The 23,247-nt window shown below is 35.8% G+C and overlaps 1 protein-coding gene across 2 annotated transcripts in view; it reads right to left on the bottom strand.

Moving 5' to 3' along the window:
• nrxn2a (neurexin 2a) overlaps positions 1 to 23,247 on the bottom strand; it is a 390,641-nt gene that overhangs the window by 203,294 nt on the left and 164,100 nt on the right. For both annotated transcript variants that reach the window (XM_082141011.1, XM_082141009.1), the window contains 6 exons: positions 22,396 to 22,779; positions 20,532 to 20,735; positions 17,218 to 17,244; positions 9,325 to 9,444; positions 7,566 to 7,947; positions 1,843 to 2,033 (listed from right to left, as the gene is read on the bottom strand). In XM_082141011.1, the coding sequence (XP_081997137.1) occupies positions 1,843 to 2,033; positions 7,566 to 7,947; positions 9,325 to 9,444; positions 17,218 to 17,244; positions 20,532 to 20,735; positions 22,396 to 22,779 (1,308 nt within the window). The remainder of the gene's footprint in view (positions 1 to 1,842; positions 2,034 to 7,565; positions 7,948 to 9,324; positions 9,445 to 17,217; positions 17,245 to 20,531; positions 20,736 to 22,395; positions 22,780 to 23,247) is intronic.

The raw sequence follows: 23,247 nt of genomic DNA, 5'->3' as shown, positions 1-23,247 counted from the left end.
TTATTCCTGTAATTTCGAAGCTGAATTTTCAGCATCATTACTCCAGTCTTCAGTGTCACATGATCCTTTAGAAATCATTTTAATATGCTGATTCGGTGCTCAAGAAACATTTATTAATATTATCAATATTGAAAACAGTTGTGCTACTTGATATTTTTGTCAAAATGGTGAAACTTTTTTCTGGATTCTTTCTTGAATAGAAAGTTCAATGAGCACCATTTATTTGCATTTATTAAAGCATTTGTTTAATCAAAATCTTTTGTAACATTATAAATGTCTTCACTGTCAATTGATCAATTTAATGCATCCTTGATGAATAAAAGCATTATTATTTATTTTTATTTATTTTTTTATCTTGCAACAAATGTTTGAATGGTATCATTGTTTCCACAAAAACGTTAAGCAGCAAAAACTATTTTCAACATCGATAATGCAGCAAATCAGCATATTATAATGATTTCTGTAAAATTGTAATGATTAGAAACGTATCTGAAGTAATGATGCTGAAAATTCAGCTTTGTCATCACAGGAATACATTTCATTTTTAAATTTGTTAAAATAGAAAATAGTTATTTTACTATTTCACAATATTACTGATTTTTACTGTATTTTTTTTATAAATAAATGCAGCCTTGGTGAGCATAAGAAACTTATTTCAAACATATTGAAAAATTGAAATGTTTCCAAAATTTTGAACTATAAAACATCTCATTTAATTTACAAAAGAAATGGTTCCAATCTATCGCATTACTAGAATCAGCAGAGAAAAGCAGCAGACACTGAGAAAAAAAAAAACTTGACAAATTCTCATTACATCTACTTGTTCCATGGTTAGATTATGTGGTCTTGACAAACAAAGTGGATTCTGTTCTCTTTTTGTGAACTTGTCTCAGCTTTCTACAAATGTCGACTAAGACACAAAACTAACGATTGCCTTCCAAGATTTCTAATAAGATGCCAGTGAAAACTCAGAATAGTGAAAAGCCTAGGATATTGCTATGCCAGCAGCTGCTAATGTCTTTTCAATCAAAATATTTCATTTCAACACACAAGAAAAGAACTAAATATACATGAGATTCATATTCGTACATTTTATGTGAAATAAAAGTTTGTTTTTGTGCCCAGAGTCAAGCAACACCTGCTTAAGATAGCAAAAGCAGGTTTGGAACCACTAAAAATTATGCAAAGTCATTGGCGTGTTGTTGTTGCTTTTTCTCTTTCCCCTGTAGGCGCTCCTCTTTGTTCTTCTAATTACAGCAGAAACAGTGAAAAACGATAGCAAAAGTGAGAAATACTGGAAGGTAGATTTCAGAAGCAACATGATTTAAACAAGGAGCTGGGAGCAGTGTAAATACCCATCAGGAAATATACTCATTAAAGTTGAATGCAAGAGTTTAAAATCAAACCCAAGATGAGCATAACTGCAAATATGTATCTAAGCGTACCTAAGAATGAGACAACAGTCATAAGACTTGAGCCTAAACAATCAAAGTGAGTGTAATTAAAGTGGAAGAAAGATATGTTATCTTAGTCCCACCCTCATGTCATTCCAAATGAAAAGAAGATATTTTGAAGAATGCTGGTTCCCAAATTGTTACAGTTGGTTTCCATTGACTTTCATTGTATGGACAAAAAAAACACTGAAAGCAAGTCATACAGGTTTGTAGTGCCATTAGGATGAGCAAATGATAACAATATTCAGTTTTGGGTCAACTACCCATACTATTGCATACCTGTGTGCATATCACTCAGCCAACGAAACCAAAACAGTGGACAAATTACAGTATGTCAAATTTTCTGAAATGATTCTGAAATTTGTGAAAATCGAGAGGAAATAAATACCTTTCAGGTCCAGGTTGCGGGCTCCATTGGAGTGCTGCGTGACCGTGCGGGAGTCGATCTTGAGCGTGTGCACGTTGCTGTCATCGCGGGACACCATCACATTGTGCCACTGGTTGTCATTGAGCGGCTTGTCGGAGTTGCCCTTCATGAGCGACGGCCCATTGCCCAAGTCAAAAACATAATGGATGTACCTGCAATACATCAGTTCCCCTGTCAATCACACAGCCCAGTGGAGTCAGGCAACCCTCTTTAGGATGACAATACTGCCTTTCTGCTTCCAAATCAATATCTGTAATAAGGCTTGAAATACTGGCACAGACAGTCTTCTAACCTGTCAGAAGCTCGGTGTGCAGCCCCAGTTACAGTTTTCAGCAAAGTGTTCCTTAAAATGCAATACACTGTTGCTCTATATATCATATTAGACATTATTTGATGCTTTGAAATTGTTTGTGAGAAGATTCCATTTCACATATTTATTTCAATTTAAAGATTTTATACTCACATTTGCCAGTGATAAATGCGCTTTGGCTGATAACTAATATGCCAAAATTAGTCGTGGACAATATATAGCTACCATATCAGTTGATGTTCTGGAAGTAAAAAGGGCATTTTAATTTTCTCCATAGAGAATCTGATCTTTCGCAATAATCGCAGCATAGGCTCATTGGAAAAACGTGTCTTTACCATTTTTGCGGCTTAAATGAACACTAGTGGCAGCAACACAGCAACAAATTGTATTTCTTTACACACAAATTATAAATACAGGGGAAGATTATCAATTAATGAATATTTATTTTTATACGTTTCCTTGCACATTACTATATTATGACCTCAAAACACTTACCATAGAGCATGATTTATAAAAATAAAAAAAAAAAATTTTTAATGTCTGCATCACATAACCAGCTCCATATGTATGGCTTTTCCCGACATAGTAAACTTGCTTGGGAGTTCACCTAGTACATTGTTTGTTTGCTTTTTTGTTTGTTTTTTAAAGATTTATTTTTGGTGTTTATTTAGCCTTTTATTGGATAGGACAGTAGCGAGACAGGAAGTGAGGTGGGAGAGAGAGAGAGAGAGAGAGAGAGGGGGGGGGGGTCGTGGTCGGGAAAGGTCCACGAGCCGGAGTCGAACTCGGGTCGCGAAGCCCAACGGCGCTACATGTTGGCGCACTTGCCCACGAGATTATCGGCGCCAACCACCTAGTACATTGTTGAAGTTGCAATGTGGAACGCTCGGGTACGAGTCTCGTGAAACAATAAGTCACAATAAAAGAGCTCAAATACTTGTAGAAACGAGTTACAATGGCATGGTTGCTTCAGCAAATGTGTTTCATGTTTTTTTTTTGTTTTTTTTACATTTATGCATTTGGCAGACGCTTTTATCCAAAGCGACTTACATTGCATTTCAAGGTACACATTTACATAATTACATGATCAATTCTTGCTTTCCCTGGGAATCGAATGCAAGCGCCAACGCTCTACTGTTTGAGCTACAGGAAAGCTGAAAGCTAGTATAGCTGTTAGGTTTATTTTCAAATACAATAGAGTACTAAATTTTTAGTGCCACTAACAGAAATGTCCAAACCTCAACGATATGTCCAAACACCAAAGTAATACAACTTTTCCAGATTCAACTTTCAACAGATCTGTTTTGAATAAACCTGAACGCCACTCACTAGACCTTTCGATTTCAAAGTGTTCAATTTCAATATAATTTTACAGAAATGTCATCACAGGCACCTTTTATCATCAAGCCTGGGTTGGATAATCCACAAATCTTTCAAGAAAGACCTAACATAAGCTTTTGAGGTTGTTGAGTATTGAAATATGCCTTGAGAGAAATCATCTTTTATCATAGAATTGAGACTTTCAGCAACAGAGCTCAAGTGTGACTGCAGCAGTAGTTCAATCCCTCATAAGACTACACTGTCTCGTACCTTTTTCCACTTTTCAAATACTTTTTTGCTTCCAGATGAATACTTTAATATTGTGATTCATCTCTGAACTGTTTGTTTGGCTTAGAACTCTTTACTGAAGAATTGTCTGAAATGCCTAAATGTGAAAAATACTTGCAGAACTAAGACATTTTCACACTCTATTCAAACCAATGCCAAAAAAAGTTGTAAAATAAAAAGAGTGGTCAATACTGACAAGGTCATGGAGATAAACAGTGCATTCCTAATATTTATTCAAACTATAAACATTTGATTTTGCAAATGCTGGTAATTGCCCTCAGTTCATGCATCAGGATACTGCAGAGAGAGAGAGAGAGAGAGAGTGCTCTCATTAGCACTCTCTCATTTTACATGCTTGTGCAGACTCCGGTGAGAGGCAAGGCCACCTGCTGTCTAATTGCTTACTGAATAACTGGCTTTCTGGACCACTGCGGCTGAGGAAGTTAAACATCTGAGGCACCTTCCCCTTTGTCACTATTCATTTCTGCCCAATGGAATAAAATGTATAGAGAAAATCAGGTTGTTGTACCTGCTATGTTTGGCATAGGCAGTATGATTGAACTGAGAAATCTTTTACTGGGCTGGTAGGAAAAATAACTGATCCGAGACTGCGGATCTCCCACGTGGCTGCTTTGGCATGTGGGCTGGGAACAGAGTGAGCTGCCAATTAATAGAATACCGTTAATCAAATAACACTTACATTACATGTGATTAAAAGTTGCTCTTTTTTTTCATCAAGATCACCAGTGCTTACTTTATCTTTTTGAAATGGATTTGCACTTTTCACGTGAGCCGATTACAGTATCCGAGGCTAAGAATATCAATCCACGCAATCATTCCCCTAAAATCACTCTTGATTGACAAGCAGAAACAGTTGTCTCACAGTCATCGGGCGTATGCTTAAACGTCAAAAAATAACTCAAGCTGCTTCCAAGCAGATACTGATCAGCATTTACGCATAACCAAAAGCAACTCATGCAGAATTTGTTTAAATTTAAATATGGCCTCTATCCTGAGATGATTCATCAAGCGATTCTCCTCCTCGTACCTTTAACTAAATGCCAAGGAGACAAATGTGCGAATCTTATAATGCGACTTGACTCACCCTCCCACGGCTATGATTCACATCCAAGTAATGCCTCTTTACTAATCGCAAACTTAAACGCGCTGTTTAGCGTGGCGGCTTAACTTCATCTGGATGTCTCTCATATTTTATTGTGTTAAACTAGCTGCTTACATGTTCTCCCTCGAATATCTGCATCTGCTGTGTCTTCTGGGAGTTTTTTGCAATAATATCTGCAACTCACTCTTCTACAAAAACAAGTGTGTGTTAGTTCTGTCGGAAAAGGCCTTTGAGCTTCGACTCTCTCGGGACTGATATTTGTATGCTAAAGGATTATGTTGCCAACAATCTGTGTAGTGTACTGAGTCTGAACTTTGAGCTGTCAGTGGGAATGTCTCAGTATCCTTATTTATATTATCATATGGGTGGTAGAGTAGAAGAAAATACTTGTTTACCATCTCAAGGGCTTTTTCTTCCTGTCAGTGGTTCCTATAGAATCGTACCCACTCCCCAAACGGTTCAAACCCATAATTGAACTAAAACTTACAATGCTAATTTGGTAACATACTGCAATGTTTTAAAGATGTTAATTATTCCAAATAATTTAAAATATTAGGTCACACTTTAGATTACGGTCCAATTCTCACTATTAACTAGCTATTAATAACGACATTTGCCTCAATAAACTCCTAATTACTGCTTATTAATAGTTGGTAAGGTAGTTGTTAAGTTTAGGTATTGGGTAGGATTAAGGGATGTAGAATAGGATCATGAAGAATAAGGCATTAATATGTGCCTTATATGTACTAATAAACAGCCAATATCATAGTAATATGTATGCTAATAGGCAACTTGTTAATAGTGAGAATTGGATCCTAAACTAAAGTTAGCAAATGTTTATTACAACACATTTTTTTTGTGCAAATGTTTGTTTATAACTGTTCATATATGCAAATGACTATAACTGCACATTGTCATATGAACAACACTATTCTGTACTGTATGAGTTCAATACTTTTTGAGTCAGATTTAGTGAAGGATTCATCAGACCTTGACCAAAACCTTGTGAACCATCTTGCTGCAGACTGCTTACATAGACAGCTGCCTTATAAAGGAGCATGTTAACTGAAACAAACTCAACCTCAACTCATTTTCAACAGAGTTTGACTAACAGCACTCACTAATAAACATAAAAAATTCATAGAAAATGTTGCAAATATTGGGTTAAAGGCTTTTCGTTTGCATTTGGCCAAAACATGAATTCTTAGTAGGCAGCATAATTAAGATGCCCACCTTTTGGAAAAGGCTTTGCTTTCTGAGCCCCATGACACCTTCAAAAGCAGCTCACTAGGTTTTGGAACAGAGCCTGAGATTTTTTGGGGGGAAAATCCTTAAACAAACGACTTCTAAGAGTCATTTGTTCCTGAATCGGACTACTCATGCTGTATGTTTTTGAGTGCAGCCAACAAAGAAGTGTTGTCTTAGCATTGTTTCACAATACGCCGTCTTTTTCATCACATTCAAATGAGACTGCAAGCTCACAATTCAGAGAATAATATAATTTCCTTTGCTGTAGTGCTGTAGAATGGTTCAGGAAACTTTGCTTTTAGCTAAGGTCTCTTTCTCGTTGTCTCTCAGGAATCAGGCTTTCCATCACATATAGCTCTTATAAGGCTTAACTTTTTATTGCACTCTAATTTCATCTCTCTCTCTCTCTCTCTTCTCAATCAAGTAGTTCTCAGCGTTATTATTTCATAATACCCTGCCTATTTCTGAAATTTCTAGTTCCTTATTTGTGCAGTGATGTTCTGAAATCTTCTATTCTAATCTCTTCTTTATAGTTCCTGTCTTAACTTCATAGTTTAATCAAATGGCTTTTATTAATATGATTTTAATGATTAATGCTGTTTTTAGCAATCCGAGTATGGACAATAGTGATGCGCTCCTCGGGACTAAGCCATAAAGTCCTTTAATAATGAACCGATTGTATTCAATGAGCTTTTCCTCTGATTGGTTTGATGCAGCAGAGGGCGGAGTCAAATGCAGTATCCTATATTTTTGCCATTTAAAGTCCACACGAAATCAATTGATGATAATAGTTTTCTTTCCTAAGCACAATTCTTATTGAAACTGGACCGTTGAGCAGAATACTTCTATTTTTTTAATGCAGGACGAGGGTCTTTTTCACTCTAGAGCGCATTTGATTGGACAAAATTCTGAGTAGTGCAAGATGAGTCATCAATATTTTTGGCACATTTACACAGTACCAAAAAGACTGTACATCAGTGTTGTTATTAATTAACAAAAAATAAAAAATAAAACATTTTCATTAAATTAAATTAAAAGAAACTAAAATAAAAATGTATATAAATAGATGCAATAAAAAAAAATAAAGGCTAAAACTAAAATAAATAAAAATAAAATTAAATCTGAAAATATAAAACCAAAAGCTATTTAAAAATAAATAAATATATAGTATATAATTATTACTAAAATAACACAAAAGCTATTTCAAAATATAAATATATAGTATATAACTATTACTAAAATAACACTGTTGCAAATTCTAAATGTGTATATCTGCTAAAAGGCAGTTTTGACAAGCTACAAAATTATAATTTTATTTTAATAGGGTCTTTAAAAACATGGTGCAGGAGTATAATCACAGGAATACAATAAACTTCTTTTTCTTCACCCACTCACCCCTTCACAAGCTCAATCACGATAAAGTCACTGCCGTCTCCAGAGTTAAACAGCATCAGACCATCGGGGCTGGTGGTCTTGAACTGGAAGAAGAGGTGCATGGAGGCGTAAGCCTGCAGGGTGGACAGCCCCACATAGCTGCCTCGATTCCGAAAGCTGACCGGGTCGGCCACGATGCGGCGCATGCCGAAGCGGGCGTTGAGCTCGCAGTAGGAGATATCACCATTCTTGCACTGGTCTAGGTACGGCATGCCATTGAAAGTGAGGCCCTGCAGGTGGCCGATGAAGTTGGAAGGCATGACTGAGATAAATCGCCGCTCGGTCATGATGCCCGTCTCTATGTGGTGGAACTCCAGCTGCGTGTGTGCTCCGCTCATCTGGCCTGTGGCGGAACCAAACACGCTCGATTAGTCAGGTCTGGGAACTGAAGATATTAGGGAATGGCGTGCTGCCTGAGCCCATCCCAAGGCAAGTACAGCTTTTGATGTTCAATTCAGAGTTGGATGTGCTGTAACGCTGAACTTGCAATGTGCAAGATGAATTTTAACCTGAAAAACTGTTCTATATATAATCTTTCAGTTTTCACCACAACGAAGAATGGATAACATGCTGTCCAAACTAGGTATGATGCAGCAAGTCAAGCAAGCCAATGTATACTGAATGTGAAAATCCGTGAAGATAACTTCCTATAAGAAACATACTGAAATTCAAGTCATTATTCACTGAGAATATTGAATTGTTCATAAAATGAGTAGCAATTTGCAAACAAACTATTCTTTCGAGTCACACTTTGGCAGTGGATTGGATCATTTGGTTCACAAAAGCAATCTGAATGATTCATACACAAATTGGAAACATTAGAATTCACAATGAGGTGCAAGAATTTAGACCAATTAGATTTCATAGTTTCACAGTAGGCGGGGCCACCCAGCCCTAAGCTGGAGAAAAAGAGCGATCGTTACTTTAATGGATCACACCTGGTTAGGATACAGTAAGCATGTTTGCGTTCACTTTAAAAAGTTTAATTTCAGTCCGAAATGTTTTCCTTTTTAAATTTCATGTTCATATTATCTTGTATATACACCATTCAAAAGTTTGGGGTCAGTGAGATTTTTTAATGTTTATGAAAGAAGTTTCTTATGCTCACCAGGGCTGCGTTTAATCAAAAATAGAATAAATCAACAAAAAAACCTGTTATAATATATTTTAAATGTACTGTCATTTATTCCTCTGATGGCAACATTGAATTTTCATCAGCCATTGCTGCCGTCTTCAGTATCAAATGATCCTTCAGAAATCATTCTAATATGCTGATTTGGTGTCCAAGAAACATTACTTATTATTACCATCAAGATTGAAAACTATTGTGCTGCTTAGTAATATTGTGGAAACTTTGAAAAGGAATCTCTACAAGGATTCTTTGACAAATAAAAAATTCAAAAGAACAATTTAATGTAGCATTGATGCAAAAAAAGTATTATAAATAATAACTTTCAGGATTCTTTAAATAAAAATTTCAAAAGAACAGCATTTATTTTTAATTTAAATCATTTTTAATGTTACAAATGTCTTTAAATGTAATTTTTTTTATCAATTTAATGCATGAATAAAACTATTAAATTCCTTAAAAAAGTTTTTACTGACCCCAAACTTTTGAATGTAGTGTACACAGGCATATTAAGTTTGAATCTCGACTCTATTATAACTGTGATAATTGTCCATGTGTCCATATACAGTGTGTGTGAGGTCTTCCGCTCACCCTCCACGGTCACATTGTCAACAGAAAGCTGCAGGCTCTTCCCACGGCGCACCACCTTCACAGAGTGCCACTCATTGTCATTCAGCTTATGCCCTGCGAACAGAGTCTCCGGTCCTTTACCTGCAAAGAGACAGGGCCAAAGTCACACACCGCTGCAAGCTTCCCGTCTTATCAATACAGCACAGTCTACCTCACAGGCCTGGTGCTCTCACTCACACACACGCACAAATACAAACACGTACTCAGAGTGAACTGACAGGACATATCTCCTAACTCAAACGTTTCTATAGAGTGCAGACAAGCATACTGACACTCACGAGCATACAAGCAAACACACTGATTTACATTTCACACAACCACGCGCCCACACAAAACATACGCACCGAGACGCTCCTTAAGGAGAACCGTGACGCGCGCATATGCTGTTCTTCTAATACTTTCTGTGAGCCTATGTGGGGTATATATATAATGTATTCTTTACAGAACCAGTATTGAAATGCTGGTCAATACAGATATGTAAGGTGACCAAGCAAGCTCAATGCACTGCGACTGAAGAAAACACATGCAAATAGAAAACACATGTGCTGCAAATACTCTGTGAGATTTTGTAATGTTTATGTAATTAGTTTCTTATGCTAACCAGAGCTGCATTTGATCAAAAATAGAATAAAACAATATTCACAATATTGTGCTTTACTCTGCAAAGTGCAAACATTTCACAACTACATGAAGACCCAGCAATGTATTCATCTTTTGAATTAGCTTCAGGTCATCATAAACTAGTTTGTTTAATTCTAAATGATGGCGCTTATAATTCAGTTAGTTTTGCCATTCTGCGTGTCTGTTTGGTGATGTTTGTGCATGATCGCACACCGCGTGAAAACGTTTCACTGTGCTGACGTAAAATCTGATTCTTGTGAAAAAGCATTATTGCCTCCTTTGCCTCCTCAGAGAAAACAACCTTGCTTTTCTTTATACAAATATGAATTTAATGTCCTATAATTTTGTGGAAAAAAAAAGGCTTTAATGACATTCCCAGTATGTTTTAAACTTGTTTAGAGTTAAATTCAATTTAAATGATAGACTACAGCTGAGATGGCAATTGGTGCACTTGTTTAGGATAAGGGTAGGAGTATTTCAAATATTTAATATGAGATAGATGTAAGTATATATCACCGCCTTTATAATAAGATTAAAAAATAGATTATGCTAATATTCAGCTGTTTAAAGGTAAACTATGTAACTAACTTCATAGATTAGTTGTCACAATAAGTGAGAAAGGTTCATATCTCGAACCTCTAGGTAATCACCCGTTTTAAAAAATAACGCCGATCAGAGAAGAGTCTTCTGGCAAAAAGAGAATCAGAATTGGCTTGGCTTGTCAGCGATGGCGAGAACTGAGGGATTTTAAATATTGTAAAAGCAGAGATGGTGTTTTTATGACTCAACAGGCGAGTACGGTATTTTATTGAACAGATAAATTCCCATTTGTAGCTCTCAAATAGAGTTCATTGTAAAGCATTATCTACTGTGAAGGGTCATTTCATTATGGGTTGTTGTAAAGCTGTGCTGGAATTTATTTTCACAAAAGTTTGTGTCTATTAATGGGTAAAGCTACAGTAACGTCTTCAGCAAGTCAGCTTAAGATCCTTTCCATCTAAACTTGTTATACAGTCAATGGGTCTCATTCACTAAGCACAACATACAAAGTTGTATGTGAAATGTGCGTATATTTAAGAACGAAAAAACTAAATTCATGTGTGTACGAATGTGTTGTGAATTTGGCGAAGATTTTTCTTCTCATGTGCGTACAAATACGAAATAATCCACCCAATTATTAGTGAATGAGACCCAATGTCAGAATTATTGGCATCCTAGGTAAATATGATCAAAGGCGGCTATGAAATAAAATCTGCATTGTTTATCCTTTTGATATATTCACAAAAATCTAACCTTTCATTGAACAATTGAAAATGGGGAGAAAATCTCTTTATGTAATAATGTTTTTCTCTAATACACATTGGCCATAATTATTGGCACCCTTTTATTAAATGCTTTTTGCAACCTCCTTTTGCCAAGATAACAGCTCTGAGTTTTCTCCTATAATGCCTGATGAGTTTGGAGAACACCTGACAAGAGATCAGAGAGCATTCCTCCATACAGAATCCATGTTAGCGCTTCTTCTCTTCAGTTCAGCCCACTCATTTTCTATAGGGTTCAGTTTAGAGGACTGGGATGGTCATGGCAGAAGCTTCATTTTGTGCTCAGTGACACATTTCTGTGTTGATTTTGATGTTTGTTTCCAACCCATTATAAGATTTCTAGCAGAGGCTGTCAGGTTTTAGATGTTTTATCTGTTGGTATTTGACAGAATCCATGATGATTCCACAAGAAGTTCAGGACCTCCAGCAGAAAACAAAAAAACAAAAAACAGGCCCACAACATTAATGTTCCAGTAGTATATTTAAATTGTACACATAGGGTACTTTTTGCCCCTGTTTGCACCAAATCCATATGGTGCTTTTGCTGCCAAAAAGCTCTTTTTGTGTGTGTTTCATCTGACCATAGAACCTGTCCTGTTTAAAGTTCCAGTCGTGTCTGACAACTGAATATGCTGGAGATTGTTTTTAGATGAGAGCAGAGGATTTTTTCTTGAAATCTCATATAAATTGTGGTGGTGTAGGTGCCGTTTGATTTATTGATTTATTTTTTTTGGCTTTTTGACCCCAAGACTCAACTATTTTCTGCAATTCTCCAGCTGTGATCCTTGGAGGGTCTTTGGCAACTCAAACTCTCCTTCTCACCGTGCATTAAGACAATATAGACACACGTCCTCTTCCAGGCAGATCTTTAGTTGATTTAACTTAATTATTGCCCTGATGGTGGAAATGAGAATTTTCAATGCTTTAGCTATTTTCTTACAGTCACTTTCTATTTTGTGAAGCTTTTTCTGCACATCAGAACTATATTCTTTGGTTTTACTCATTATGATGGATAATTAAGGGAATTTGGTTACCTCATATTTTATTTAACAGGAAGACATGGCTGGTCAATTTTATTTTCTTAGTCACCCTGTTGAGCTAAAAAAATTAAATATGAATGAGGAAATATTTCAGCGATATTTAACTTCATTATATGACTGACAGACAAGAACGGTTTGACCTAAAAATATCAAAATTGAAACTACTGCGGAAAAAAAGACACCTACATCTTGGATGCCCTTGAGGTAAGCTAAAACATACCAAAATTTAATTTCAAAGTGAACTATCCCTTTAAATTACAGTAAATAATCACTTAGTAATGAGTTACACGCAACACTGATAACATTCACAACTACACTATGTGTGATTGTTAAAAGCACATTTTCATTTTTTTCATTTGCAGTTTCCAGTTCAGCTCTGCTATTGACTTAGTAAATATGCTCTTTGTTTTTCATTTAAATTTGTCACTTATAAATACAAACCACATTGATTCGGTGTCTTTAAATATTGCTTCAAAAAAAACTATTGAAAACAGTTCTGCTCATTATAACACAGAGTGACTGGTGATGCCTGAGCATTAGTGTGTAACAGGAGACAAACGCATTATACTAAACTGAATTGAAATGAAATTGAATTGGCCCTGGGTATGTGTATAATCCTAACAGGCTCAGGAGTTTTATGGCCGAGGAACACAACTGCACACAGGTTTAAAGTGACAGTACACACACACCAAATCCATCTCAGACCCTCAAGAGTCCAACCACCGACACGAAACCAATCGGCAGCAGTGAAAGTTTGCAGATAATATACTAAAGTAGTGGTTTTGAGCCTGCTGCCAGGCCACTGCGGTCCGGGTTGGCGTGGGCTCAGAGGTGCCTGGGGTGTGCGTGGAAAAATGGGTCAGGCCGATGCAGCTGCCTCAGTCTTCATGGCGCTTCAAAGCCCCTTAGACTGCACTGCTGGCTACTCTAATTGGCTCTGTTGGAGTCAACAGACCCTCCGAGGAACAACGTCAGCCTATTTGCAGGGGTGTTGTAGCACTCGGAATCTGATCAATCTTCCACGGATGACTTCGTTTAAGCAAAACATCTGTTTTAATCTGGTAGGCAATCTGTTTGGAGCTCAAAGGCGCACTATAGATGCAGTACTGTCCATACCTGCGAGTAAAACTCCTAATGATCAGGTACGTGTGACACTCTTTGCATCGGAATGTGTCGATGTCATATCACCCTCTAATTAGCTCTTCCAGCACTGAAAAAAAACCTCCAGAATAAGCGAGCAGGAGGCAGAGCGAGGGGGAGTTGCCTTTCTACACCTTCTGGCAGCTTGTTAATTAAATTTAAATCGTTGCCCATCCCTGCTTTTAAATCTAAGAGCGCACGCGTCGATTCGGCTCGGCCTTGTGTTGCTCAGCATTACGGATGAAACTGCGACAGCATAAAGGATTCGAGCGCAAATACAACCTTTGACTGTAAGCAAATACGAGTTAGAACAGTGCTAGATATCAAGAAATGTTGGATACAATGCAGATCTTCATATCAAACTTTGATGAATAGCTTCATGCGTTGGAAAGGGTCAAATATCCATCAAAACCTAATGTTAACTTAACATTAATCAGGGATTTCTGCATGGTAACGTCATCTGAATCTGCTTCGTATGACGTGCTAAACTGTTTAAAATGCACATCATGGTGAGGAGAAAAAAAAAGACTTCTAACAGATGGCAGAGGGCCCTAATTGGGTATAATTTACTTTAACTACCAGCATTTCTGTCTATTTAAAAGTCAATTAACATTTTACTGTCATTAAAACTTCCATCAGTCTAAATATGTTTGACATACCCATCAAGTTAATATTGAAAGTGTATAGGGGACTGTGAAACACTTTCACAGGTTAACATATCAAATGGTCATGCTCGCCTGATTATGAATGTACTTATCCACATATGACCAAGCAGAGATTCATCATCCCATGAGCATTATGCGCGATAAATCGGCTCCTAAATAGCGGGAGTGCCATAAAACGTAATATGTGTCATCAAATGCGTTTAACGTAGTTTGTAACATTTTTGATAAGGATGTTACCTTCCCTAAAAAGGGATGATTTGTAGATTCAGTCCTTCAAAAAGCACTTGCTTGAGACTAAATCTGATGCTGTAATAGATGGTGTTTGTTGCCACCTGGTGGTGGAAACTGAGAATGAATTCATGATATGTTAATTAGAACAGGAAAGTTCCAGTCCTGGATGGTCAATACAGCACTTCACTAGTGCTAGAATACAGTAACAGCCAAATCTTACAATACATATAATATATAATTTAAATGTGTTGTTTGCACTTTATTTTCATAGTTGAGGCACTTGCAATGAAAATAAAAAGGGCCCTTGTTGGGAGGATTTATAAGCAGAAACGTGAAGCTTATTATATTATAAAAGCATTTATTTGAGCTGTAACATTCTCATTATTTTATGATTGCTTGATGGTTTTAGGCGTTAAAACTGCATACATATTTAAATATTTTTGCATTAAAATCATGTTAACTCATTGTTTACATCTTGTGGCTATCAACAGTATATCAACAGTATTGTTGAAACACTGGGAATTTTAATGTTTAAAAATGTTCTCCATTCACGTCCAGCGTAAACGCTCCAGTGAATAACTCGGATTTTTGCTTTTTCAAAGAAAAGAAGGGACAAAATAGTTTGAGGAAGTCATCATTACACCACATTATACTACTGTCAAATGAGCTTAACTTGGGGAAATATGTAATATTCTGTTGAATATTGTGTAATTGATACCTAAAAACATAACCTAAGTATCCAAATATTTCCGAATGTGTAGATCTTTATGAACAGTGGGTGCAGATTCTGTGTGGGCCTACTTACTGCTTAAATGTCGTGCGTAATGCCTCTACAGTTCATTTAAATGAGCACATGACGCATCATGCTCTGATACATCTGTTTTTCATTGGAATTATTATAACATTTATAATGAAAAGCATTCCACAAATCCATATTTGTTGAGTCATTATCACAGTTGAATGAACGATCTTTGATGACGCATTTGAATGGTGAACTTAAAAATGTTCATTATGCAAAAGATTTTCATGCTTTTTTGGGAACCGTGTCCTGAAGCACAAACACCTACTACCTCATGACTAATGAAGTACTAGAGAGACAAATCTCACAATTAGAGGCATAATTTACATGAAAATACTGTATGTGGCATGAAATTTCGTAGTCTAGAATTTCTTAAGCAAATGGAAAAAGCTTTAATCCTCAAACAAAGGAAAAAGAGGATGAGGTCACATACTGTAGCCGCGTATTTTATTTTTTTTACAATCATGAAACCGAAAACAAAACATATCCAATAACACATATTTTTACTCAGTTATTTAAATGAGGACATACTACTGCTTATACTGTATAAAACCAAGTGAATAAAAAATTTACCACAATTAGCTGATATTATACTTTTATACATTATCTTACCCAGCTATTTACCAAATATATACACACACAACCATTTAAAATTTGGGGTCAGTAAGACTTTTTTAAAAAGAAACTAATGCGTTTATTCAGCAAGGATGCACTCGAGGATGATCAAAAGTGACAGTAAATATATTTATAATGTTACAAAATATTTTAATTGCGATTAAGTAGCACTTAACTTTTTTCAACATTGATAATAATAATAAATGTACATCAAATTAGCATATTAGAATAATGTCTGAAGGATCATGTGACAAGACTGGAGTAATGATGCTGAAAATTCAGCTTTGCCGTCACAGTAAGAAATTACTGTGAAAATAAATCAAAAAGTTTCATACATTGTAGTAATGTATTACAATGTTACTTTTTACTGTATTTTTTTTAAAAAATAAATGCATCCTAGATAAACATAAGAGACTTCTTTCAAAAATCTATATTAAAAAAATGTCCAACACCAAACTTTGAATGGTAGCATATATTTAGAAAAAAAAAAAAATTCATGGCAAACTGTGAGCTAATCTGCAAGTAGAATCACTAAACCGAAATGAAACAATATACATGATAGATAGATCCACTCAATTTAATAAAAGCATTCCAGTGAGTAGTTTAATAATTATAAACAATACTACTGACAAACCTAAACCTTAACTCTACTCTTAAAAATGTAAATAATTATTAGAATATAAAACTATTTTAGTTAATTGTTTTCCAAATGAGGACATCCCTAAAAGTTTTTGTCAGATTTAGCTAACTTCTGCAGACAAATTTGTTTCCAATCTAGCTAAACACACATACACATACATACACATACACACACAAATACACATACACATACACTTACACTTACACTTACACATACACTTACACATACACATACACACAGTCCTTTGGTCTCATACTGAACATAACATTCACACTACTTACCTTCAGAATCACTGCACTGCTAAATACTGATGATTGCACCGTTTCCCAACACATGGATGTAACACTGCTCAAATACAGGCAATGTTCAACCTCACGCCTGATTTGGCAAATGAAGATTTCTTCTTTTATTAAATGGTTTATTATCGTATTTTCCTTATGTAAAAGAGTCCCACAGGGACATGAAACAGACTGGAGCAGTGAGAAACATATGGTGTTGAAATGGAAACTGTTGAGATGGTTATGCTTAATTTCAAACACCGCAGCAAATCGGCAAATTTTGCGTAACAAAAGAGATTGAGATTGAGGGAACGCAAGAGAGGGAAAGAGTGAGAGAAAGAGAGAGGGATGCCAACTGGGAACATGTTCAAAAGAAAATCTGTTAACGGTGCAGGAAGACAGGATTACGAGGGAGGAGAAGAAACTTTGGATGAATTGGGGCTGAGCATGAGAGAGAGAGAGAAAGAGACAAAAATAGCATTGCAGATAAAAGAATCACTTACTAAGGTTACAGTCTATCCCGATACAATCTGGTGGGAAAGAGAGTGAGATGGTGAGATTTAAAGGAAAAGGAACTAAAATTCAAAACCACATCCTTCAAGGTTCAATCTGCAGACATATAAACAATTTTTGCACAGAGTCAACCATCCGGGGACAAGGTGAGAGTCAGAATGGCCCTCTCTACAAGGGCCCACACCCCACAAACGGGACGAGAGACAGCACATTTGAGAATCACCTGGCAATTTACAGTTTACTGTATACACACACAAAACATTGTATTTAGCCTGTGCTTTGTCTCCTTCCTGTATGTGGGTGGTGCCAGTATGACTGTAGGCAAGGGCAGTCTGCACCATCAGCCAAGAGCTCTTGCTTTGTGTAAAAAACAGGTCATCTATGAGCTAAACCATATACAGTGCAATATTTTCAGCCTTTTGATATATATCTCAATATGCTTTCTCTGAAAAGGCTGGTTTTTATATTTATAAATCAGAGGATGGAAAAATAGCTGAATATTGTATACATGGTAAAAGCTTGCTAAAAATCGACCTAAAAGGATTCAATAAATGAACAAAAATTATATTACTTTTCAATTTCATGAACCAATATGTTACACTACTGTTCAAAAGTTTGGGGTTGGTAAGTTTTTTATTTATTTATTTATTTATTTATTTATGTTTTTTTACTTATTTTTTTTTTATGTTAAGCCCACCAAGACAGCATTTTTTATTAATGAAAAATAGAGTAAAAACAGTAATGTGAAATATTATTACAATTTAAAATGGCGGTTTTCTATTGTAATATATTTTAAAATGTTATTTATTCATGTGATGGCAAAGTTGAATTTCCGGTCTTTAGTGTCACATGATCATTTAGAAATCCTACTAATATGTTGATTTGGTGGTCAAAAAAACATTTATTCTTATTTAAAGGTATAGCGGAGGATCTTTCCAAATTTTAGATAAGACCCGCCCTCTCCACTTTTTGAAAAGTTTGATTGATTCACCAGAATGATTGACAATTAGGAGGACCAATAGTATACTGTAGGTTACCCACCAGGAAGTAAAACATCCTCCGCTATACCTTTAATATTGAATACAGTTGAGCTGATTAATATTTTAGTGAAAACTGTGATAAATATTTTAGGATACTTTGATAAAAAGAAACAACATTAATCTGAAATAGAAATATTTTGTGGCATTATAAATGACTTTACGATCCCATTTGATCAATTAAATGCATCTCAGCTAAACTAAAGTACTAATTTATTTATTTCAAAAAAAAGAAAAGAAAAAAATGTACCACATACTTTTGAATGCAGTATTACCTACATACACTTTCAAATCAAATATCTTAATACATCTTTGAATGACGACTCAATTGCTCAAATTGCTAAATCTGATAATGAATTTGATGAATCATGGCCATATTGAATATATTCACAGAAATCAATCTAATTTAGCAAATCTAATGCCATTTTTGCATCTGAAGTTTAAATTAAGTAAAGAACCAAGAGAGGAATCAAAATTATTTGAATGGCAGACTCATTAGAAAACTTAAGGATCAATAAAAAGAACATTAAAATCATCACAATATTCATATCAATTTTACAGCAGCACAAAAATCATTGTGAACCCACCTAGACTTGATCTCTTTAAAGATTTGTTTTAAAGAAGAATCTCTGATAATATAATTTGAAGTTTGTTATATTAAGTGGTATTGTTAAGATAAAGTATTTACGAATAATCTTTGCAGGCCAAATGTCCAATTCTCCATAAAAAAAAAAAAGAAAGAAAGAAAGAAAGAAAGAAAGAAAGAAAGAAAGAAAGAAAGAAAGAAAGAAAGAAAGAAAGAAAGAAAGAAAGAAAGAAAGAAAGAAAGAAAGAAAGAAAGAAAGAAAGAAAGAAAGAAAGAAAACGAAAAAAACGTGCAAACATTGAGTCGGATGATTATATGACTAAAGACAGATAATAACAGAGAATAATTGCTCCTATTGAATAGTGCGAGCACTCTTGGCTGTGGCGAACTCTCAAGCTGTCAACCGCTACAGAAGAGTGACCACAGACAGCCAGGGACCTGTCTCACTGTCACGCTGCTCTAAGACAGAAACACTAGCTCAGACTCGACTCTCCAGTGGACTGTGTCTGTTTGTACAGAAGATTACAGACAGTTCCAGTCTGAGTCTGAGCTGAGAGGACAGTGAGAGACTTTAGAAGAATTACAATATGGTTCTTATGGTTGGGGAGATCAGGGGGCAATTACATTTCTTCCATCACAATCAAGCTAGACTGCTAAGACTTTTTCAAACGTGTGATCGGTAAAGTTCTCTTTCTGCTTGAAAAAAGGAAGTGTGATTGTTTTACTTTTCATATTTTGATTTTAAAGTACAAGAATTTCCTTACATATACAAATATATATTATACACACACACACACATACATACATACATACATACATACATACATATACATATATATATATATATATATATATATATATATATATATATATATATATATATACACATACATATATATACATATACATACATACATACCTACATACATACATACATACATACATACATACATACATACGCAATAATGCAATATTTCATCATGGCTGTGAGGTTAATGGACAAATATTATTCTAGATACTGTATAAAATAAAAACTACATGACTGAATTAAAAGTCTGAATCTTTAACAATCTTTAAGTATCTAGTTCAAGACTATCGATTAGAGAATTATTGTCTAATCAGGTTATCACACTATTTTTATATTAAAAATAAAAATACACTATATTTTTTTTAATAAATACCCTTTTTTATTATTAATGGAGTTATTAATGGGATAATATAATTAAATATGATAATAAGTATTAAAGTAATCATATTATTGCTTTGAGATGTACTCTTCTTTGATACATAGGGGTTTAATATTAAAGTTAATTGTATTTATATATATATATATTTCAATATTATGATCAAATGTTTTTTGTACCCTAAGATAGCAGTTAGAAAAATGTAGGGAAATTGAAAATTATATAATTTCCCCTCTGTCTCCCCTAGTATGTCTCAATGTGTCTTCTAAAGAAAAAAACTACATGGGTTGGTCTCTCTGGCTGTCTGCTCTGAAAGCTGCAGAAAAGATAGCCATTGAAGGCTGCAAAGGCGAGAGAGGATGAGAGAGAGAGAGAGAGAGAGAGAGAGAGAGAGAGAGAGAGAAAGATGAAGGAATGAGAGTGAAATGCATTCTGGGAGCGAGTCCAGACTTGTTCTACGAGTGCCTCGCATTCAGAGGTCAGCGGTGAAAGGTTACCTAGGTTGACGGTGAGTCTGACCCTTCCCCCGTCCAGCTCCAGGCGCAGGGTGTCGGCGGACTCTTTGGAGGTGGTGGCCATGAGCAGACCGTAAGCCCTCTGTGACATGAAGCGCAGAGACACGTCCTCAGCCTCAGTGTGAACGGCGTGGGGCATCAGGATCTTCAGAAACATGCTGCCGTCATAACTCAGCACTGCGGACTCTGAGAGAGTAAATCAGAGAACACAGGTCTCAAAAATAAGGATCTTTTCTGCTGACCCAGTTGGGACAATAGTTCACATTTGTTAAATATAGCCACATATTTATTTATTTTTAATACATATTTTATATACAGTAGTTTTAAATAAAAACAACAACAAAACTACAAATGTAACTCCATAATAGGGATGTGAAAATATATCGTGTCACAATATATCGCAATACAAAAATGCAACAATATGTATCATGGATAGTGACGATGTATCGTGGATAGCTCACCCAAAATAAAAATTACCGTGAGAAACAAATTCAAGTTTTCAGAGTTTTAGTGTCAGTACTACATTAAACTACTATATAATGTTGAATATAATGTATAATAATGCAATAGAGGAATATTTGTGTGCCCTGATAATGCCAAATGTCTTATATTTAAAATAATATTGGCCACTTTTAACATATCTAGTCAGTAACAGAGTGCAAGCATATTTGTCTAAAATAATTCTGTATTTTCAGCAACAGAATCATGAATATTTTTGTTCTGGTGTCACCAATTGTCCTGTGCATTGGGTTATCAGTACCAAGTTCAAGCCTATTCATTTACACCCACAATGTAATATCAAATTTAGCATTTTAATCAACAAAACATTTTTGTTAACCTTTTACCATGTCTTGGAGTATCGCAATAATATTGAGTTCAGTATCGAATCGTGACATAAGGGGATTCGTTACACACCTACTCCATAAAAATAATAAGTTTACATATTAATTGGTCATATTAATATTAAATTATAATTTTAATTAGTAAAAATGTATAAAAAACTTAAATTAAACACAAATTAAATGTAAAAAATATATACTGTACATATTTTATTATTATTATCAGTAGTAGTAGTAGTAGTAGTAGTAGTAGTATTTGTATAATTATTATGTGTTCAATACCCACGGTTTCATAGACAAGTCTTATATGCTTAGTCCCAGACTGAAATGCATGTTTGAGCTGTTTTAACTGAAAGCAACTTGCACCGACATATCTTAAAATGTCACTGCCATTGTTTTGTCTCAAGATGCACACCAGTATTTTTTTTATTTTTTTTATGCATATTCATAAAATCTACTTAAATGTCCTAATTGATCTAAGCCCTAATCCTGGCTTGATCTAAGCCCTAATCCTGGCTTAATCTAAGCCCTGTCTGTGAAACCAGGCCACACAAGTAATAAAATAAAGCCATAATAATTTCTGTTAATTCACTTGGCCATTTGGTCCGTCACTAGCTAGAAATGCTACATGCTAATAATTTCCTTATATTAGTATAACAATTACATTATTTGCCACTCATAACTACTCAAATATCGTTTGAAGTGTATGTGCACCTTTGCTGAGTCACAAGTAACATGTCTGTGGTGGACATTGGGTGGTCACATTGTAATTCTTAGTGACAGACAGCAGAGGGCAGGAGAGAGTTAGAAATGACACCGCAACAGCAAACAAAGGTCTAGGCAGGTGGGATCTGATGAATAGAGCTGAAGTGCAGCTATATCTCAATATAAAATATATGTGTGAAGCACTGAAGCCTTGCACTTCTTTATGAGAATGCTCTCATCGGTGAGAAGTAATCCAATGTTTAATCCTCCTTCCCTACTGCTTTAAGCCCTACTTTCCTCACCCATCTCACAGTTGGCACCCAGATATCCAGTTCCAGTGCAGTCGCAGACATGGCGGTTCCAGCCCTCGCGGCAGCGGCTCCCGTGGGCACAGGGCTCCGAGCTGCACCTCCGATGCGTCTCCCTCGTACAGAAGCTGCTGACACCCGGAACGCTCTGAAGCTCCGCCAACCGCCGCAGGTCTTTGCTGCGCCCGTCTACGAAGAGGTCCCGCACACAACCCACAAAGCCTAGCCTGAGGCGGGCGGTCCACACCTCTGGCGGGAGAGGAAGACCGCCGCTGTCCTCCGGCAGACCCCCCAGATACATTTCGCCATCGAGATCGAGGATCTCACTGCCCTCGTTGGTGGAGAAGGGCATGCTACGGCCGTTAACGGAGATGGAGCCTAGGAGACCGGAAATGAAGATTTAATAAAGATCAGTGCTCATCTGCTTGTGAACCTATACACATCAATGTTTAGAGCCATTTTAGTCCTATTTTTAATAATAGGACTGTCAATTGATTTAGAAAAATAGAAAAAATTTATTGGTTACATGATATGTTGATTAAACTGTAAATTGTCACAAAATCATTTGCTGAATGTTGCCTGCAAGGTTGTGCATAATTCAGAATTGAATTTACAGTGCCTTTCCCGTACAATTCAGTTCCTCGATTTGAATTGAGGAAGCAAACATTTTTGAATTTGGATGTAAGTGCATAGTCTGGTAATACCAAACTCTGCTACTTCGCTTTGCTTCGAAGGGCATAAGGAAGGACATAATTGGGCTCTGGAAGGGCATAATTGAAAAGTGTTTTCTTTCTCGCGGGGGGGGGGGGTTCCAATCATTGATTACCCGTAAGCCAATCACATAAC

The sequence above is a fragment of the Leuciscus leuciscus genome, assembly GCF_965113295.1.
Source record: "Leuciscus leuciscus genome assembly, chromosome: 16".
NCBI classification, from domain to species: domain Eukaryota; kingdom Metazoa; phylum Chordata; class Actinopteri; order Cypriniformes; family Leuciscidae; genus Leuciscus; species Leuciscus leuciscus.
Note: the sequence above shows the minus strand (reverse complement) of the source record. Positions and strands in the feature narration are given on the sequence as shown.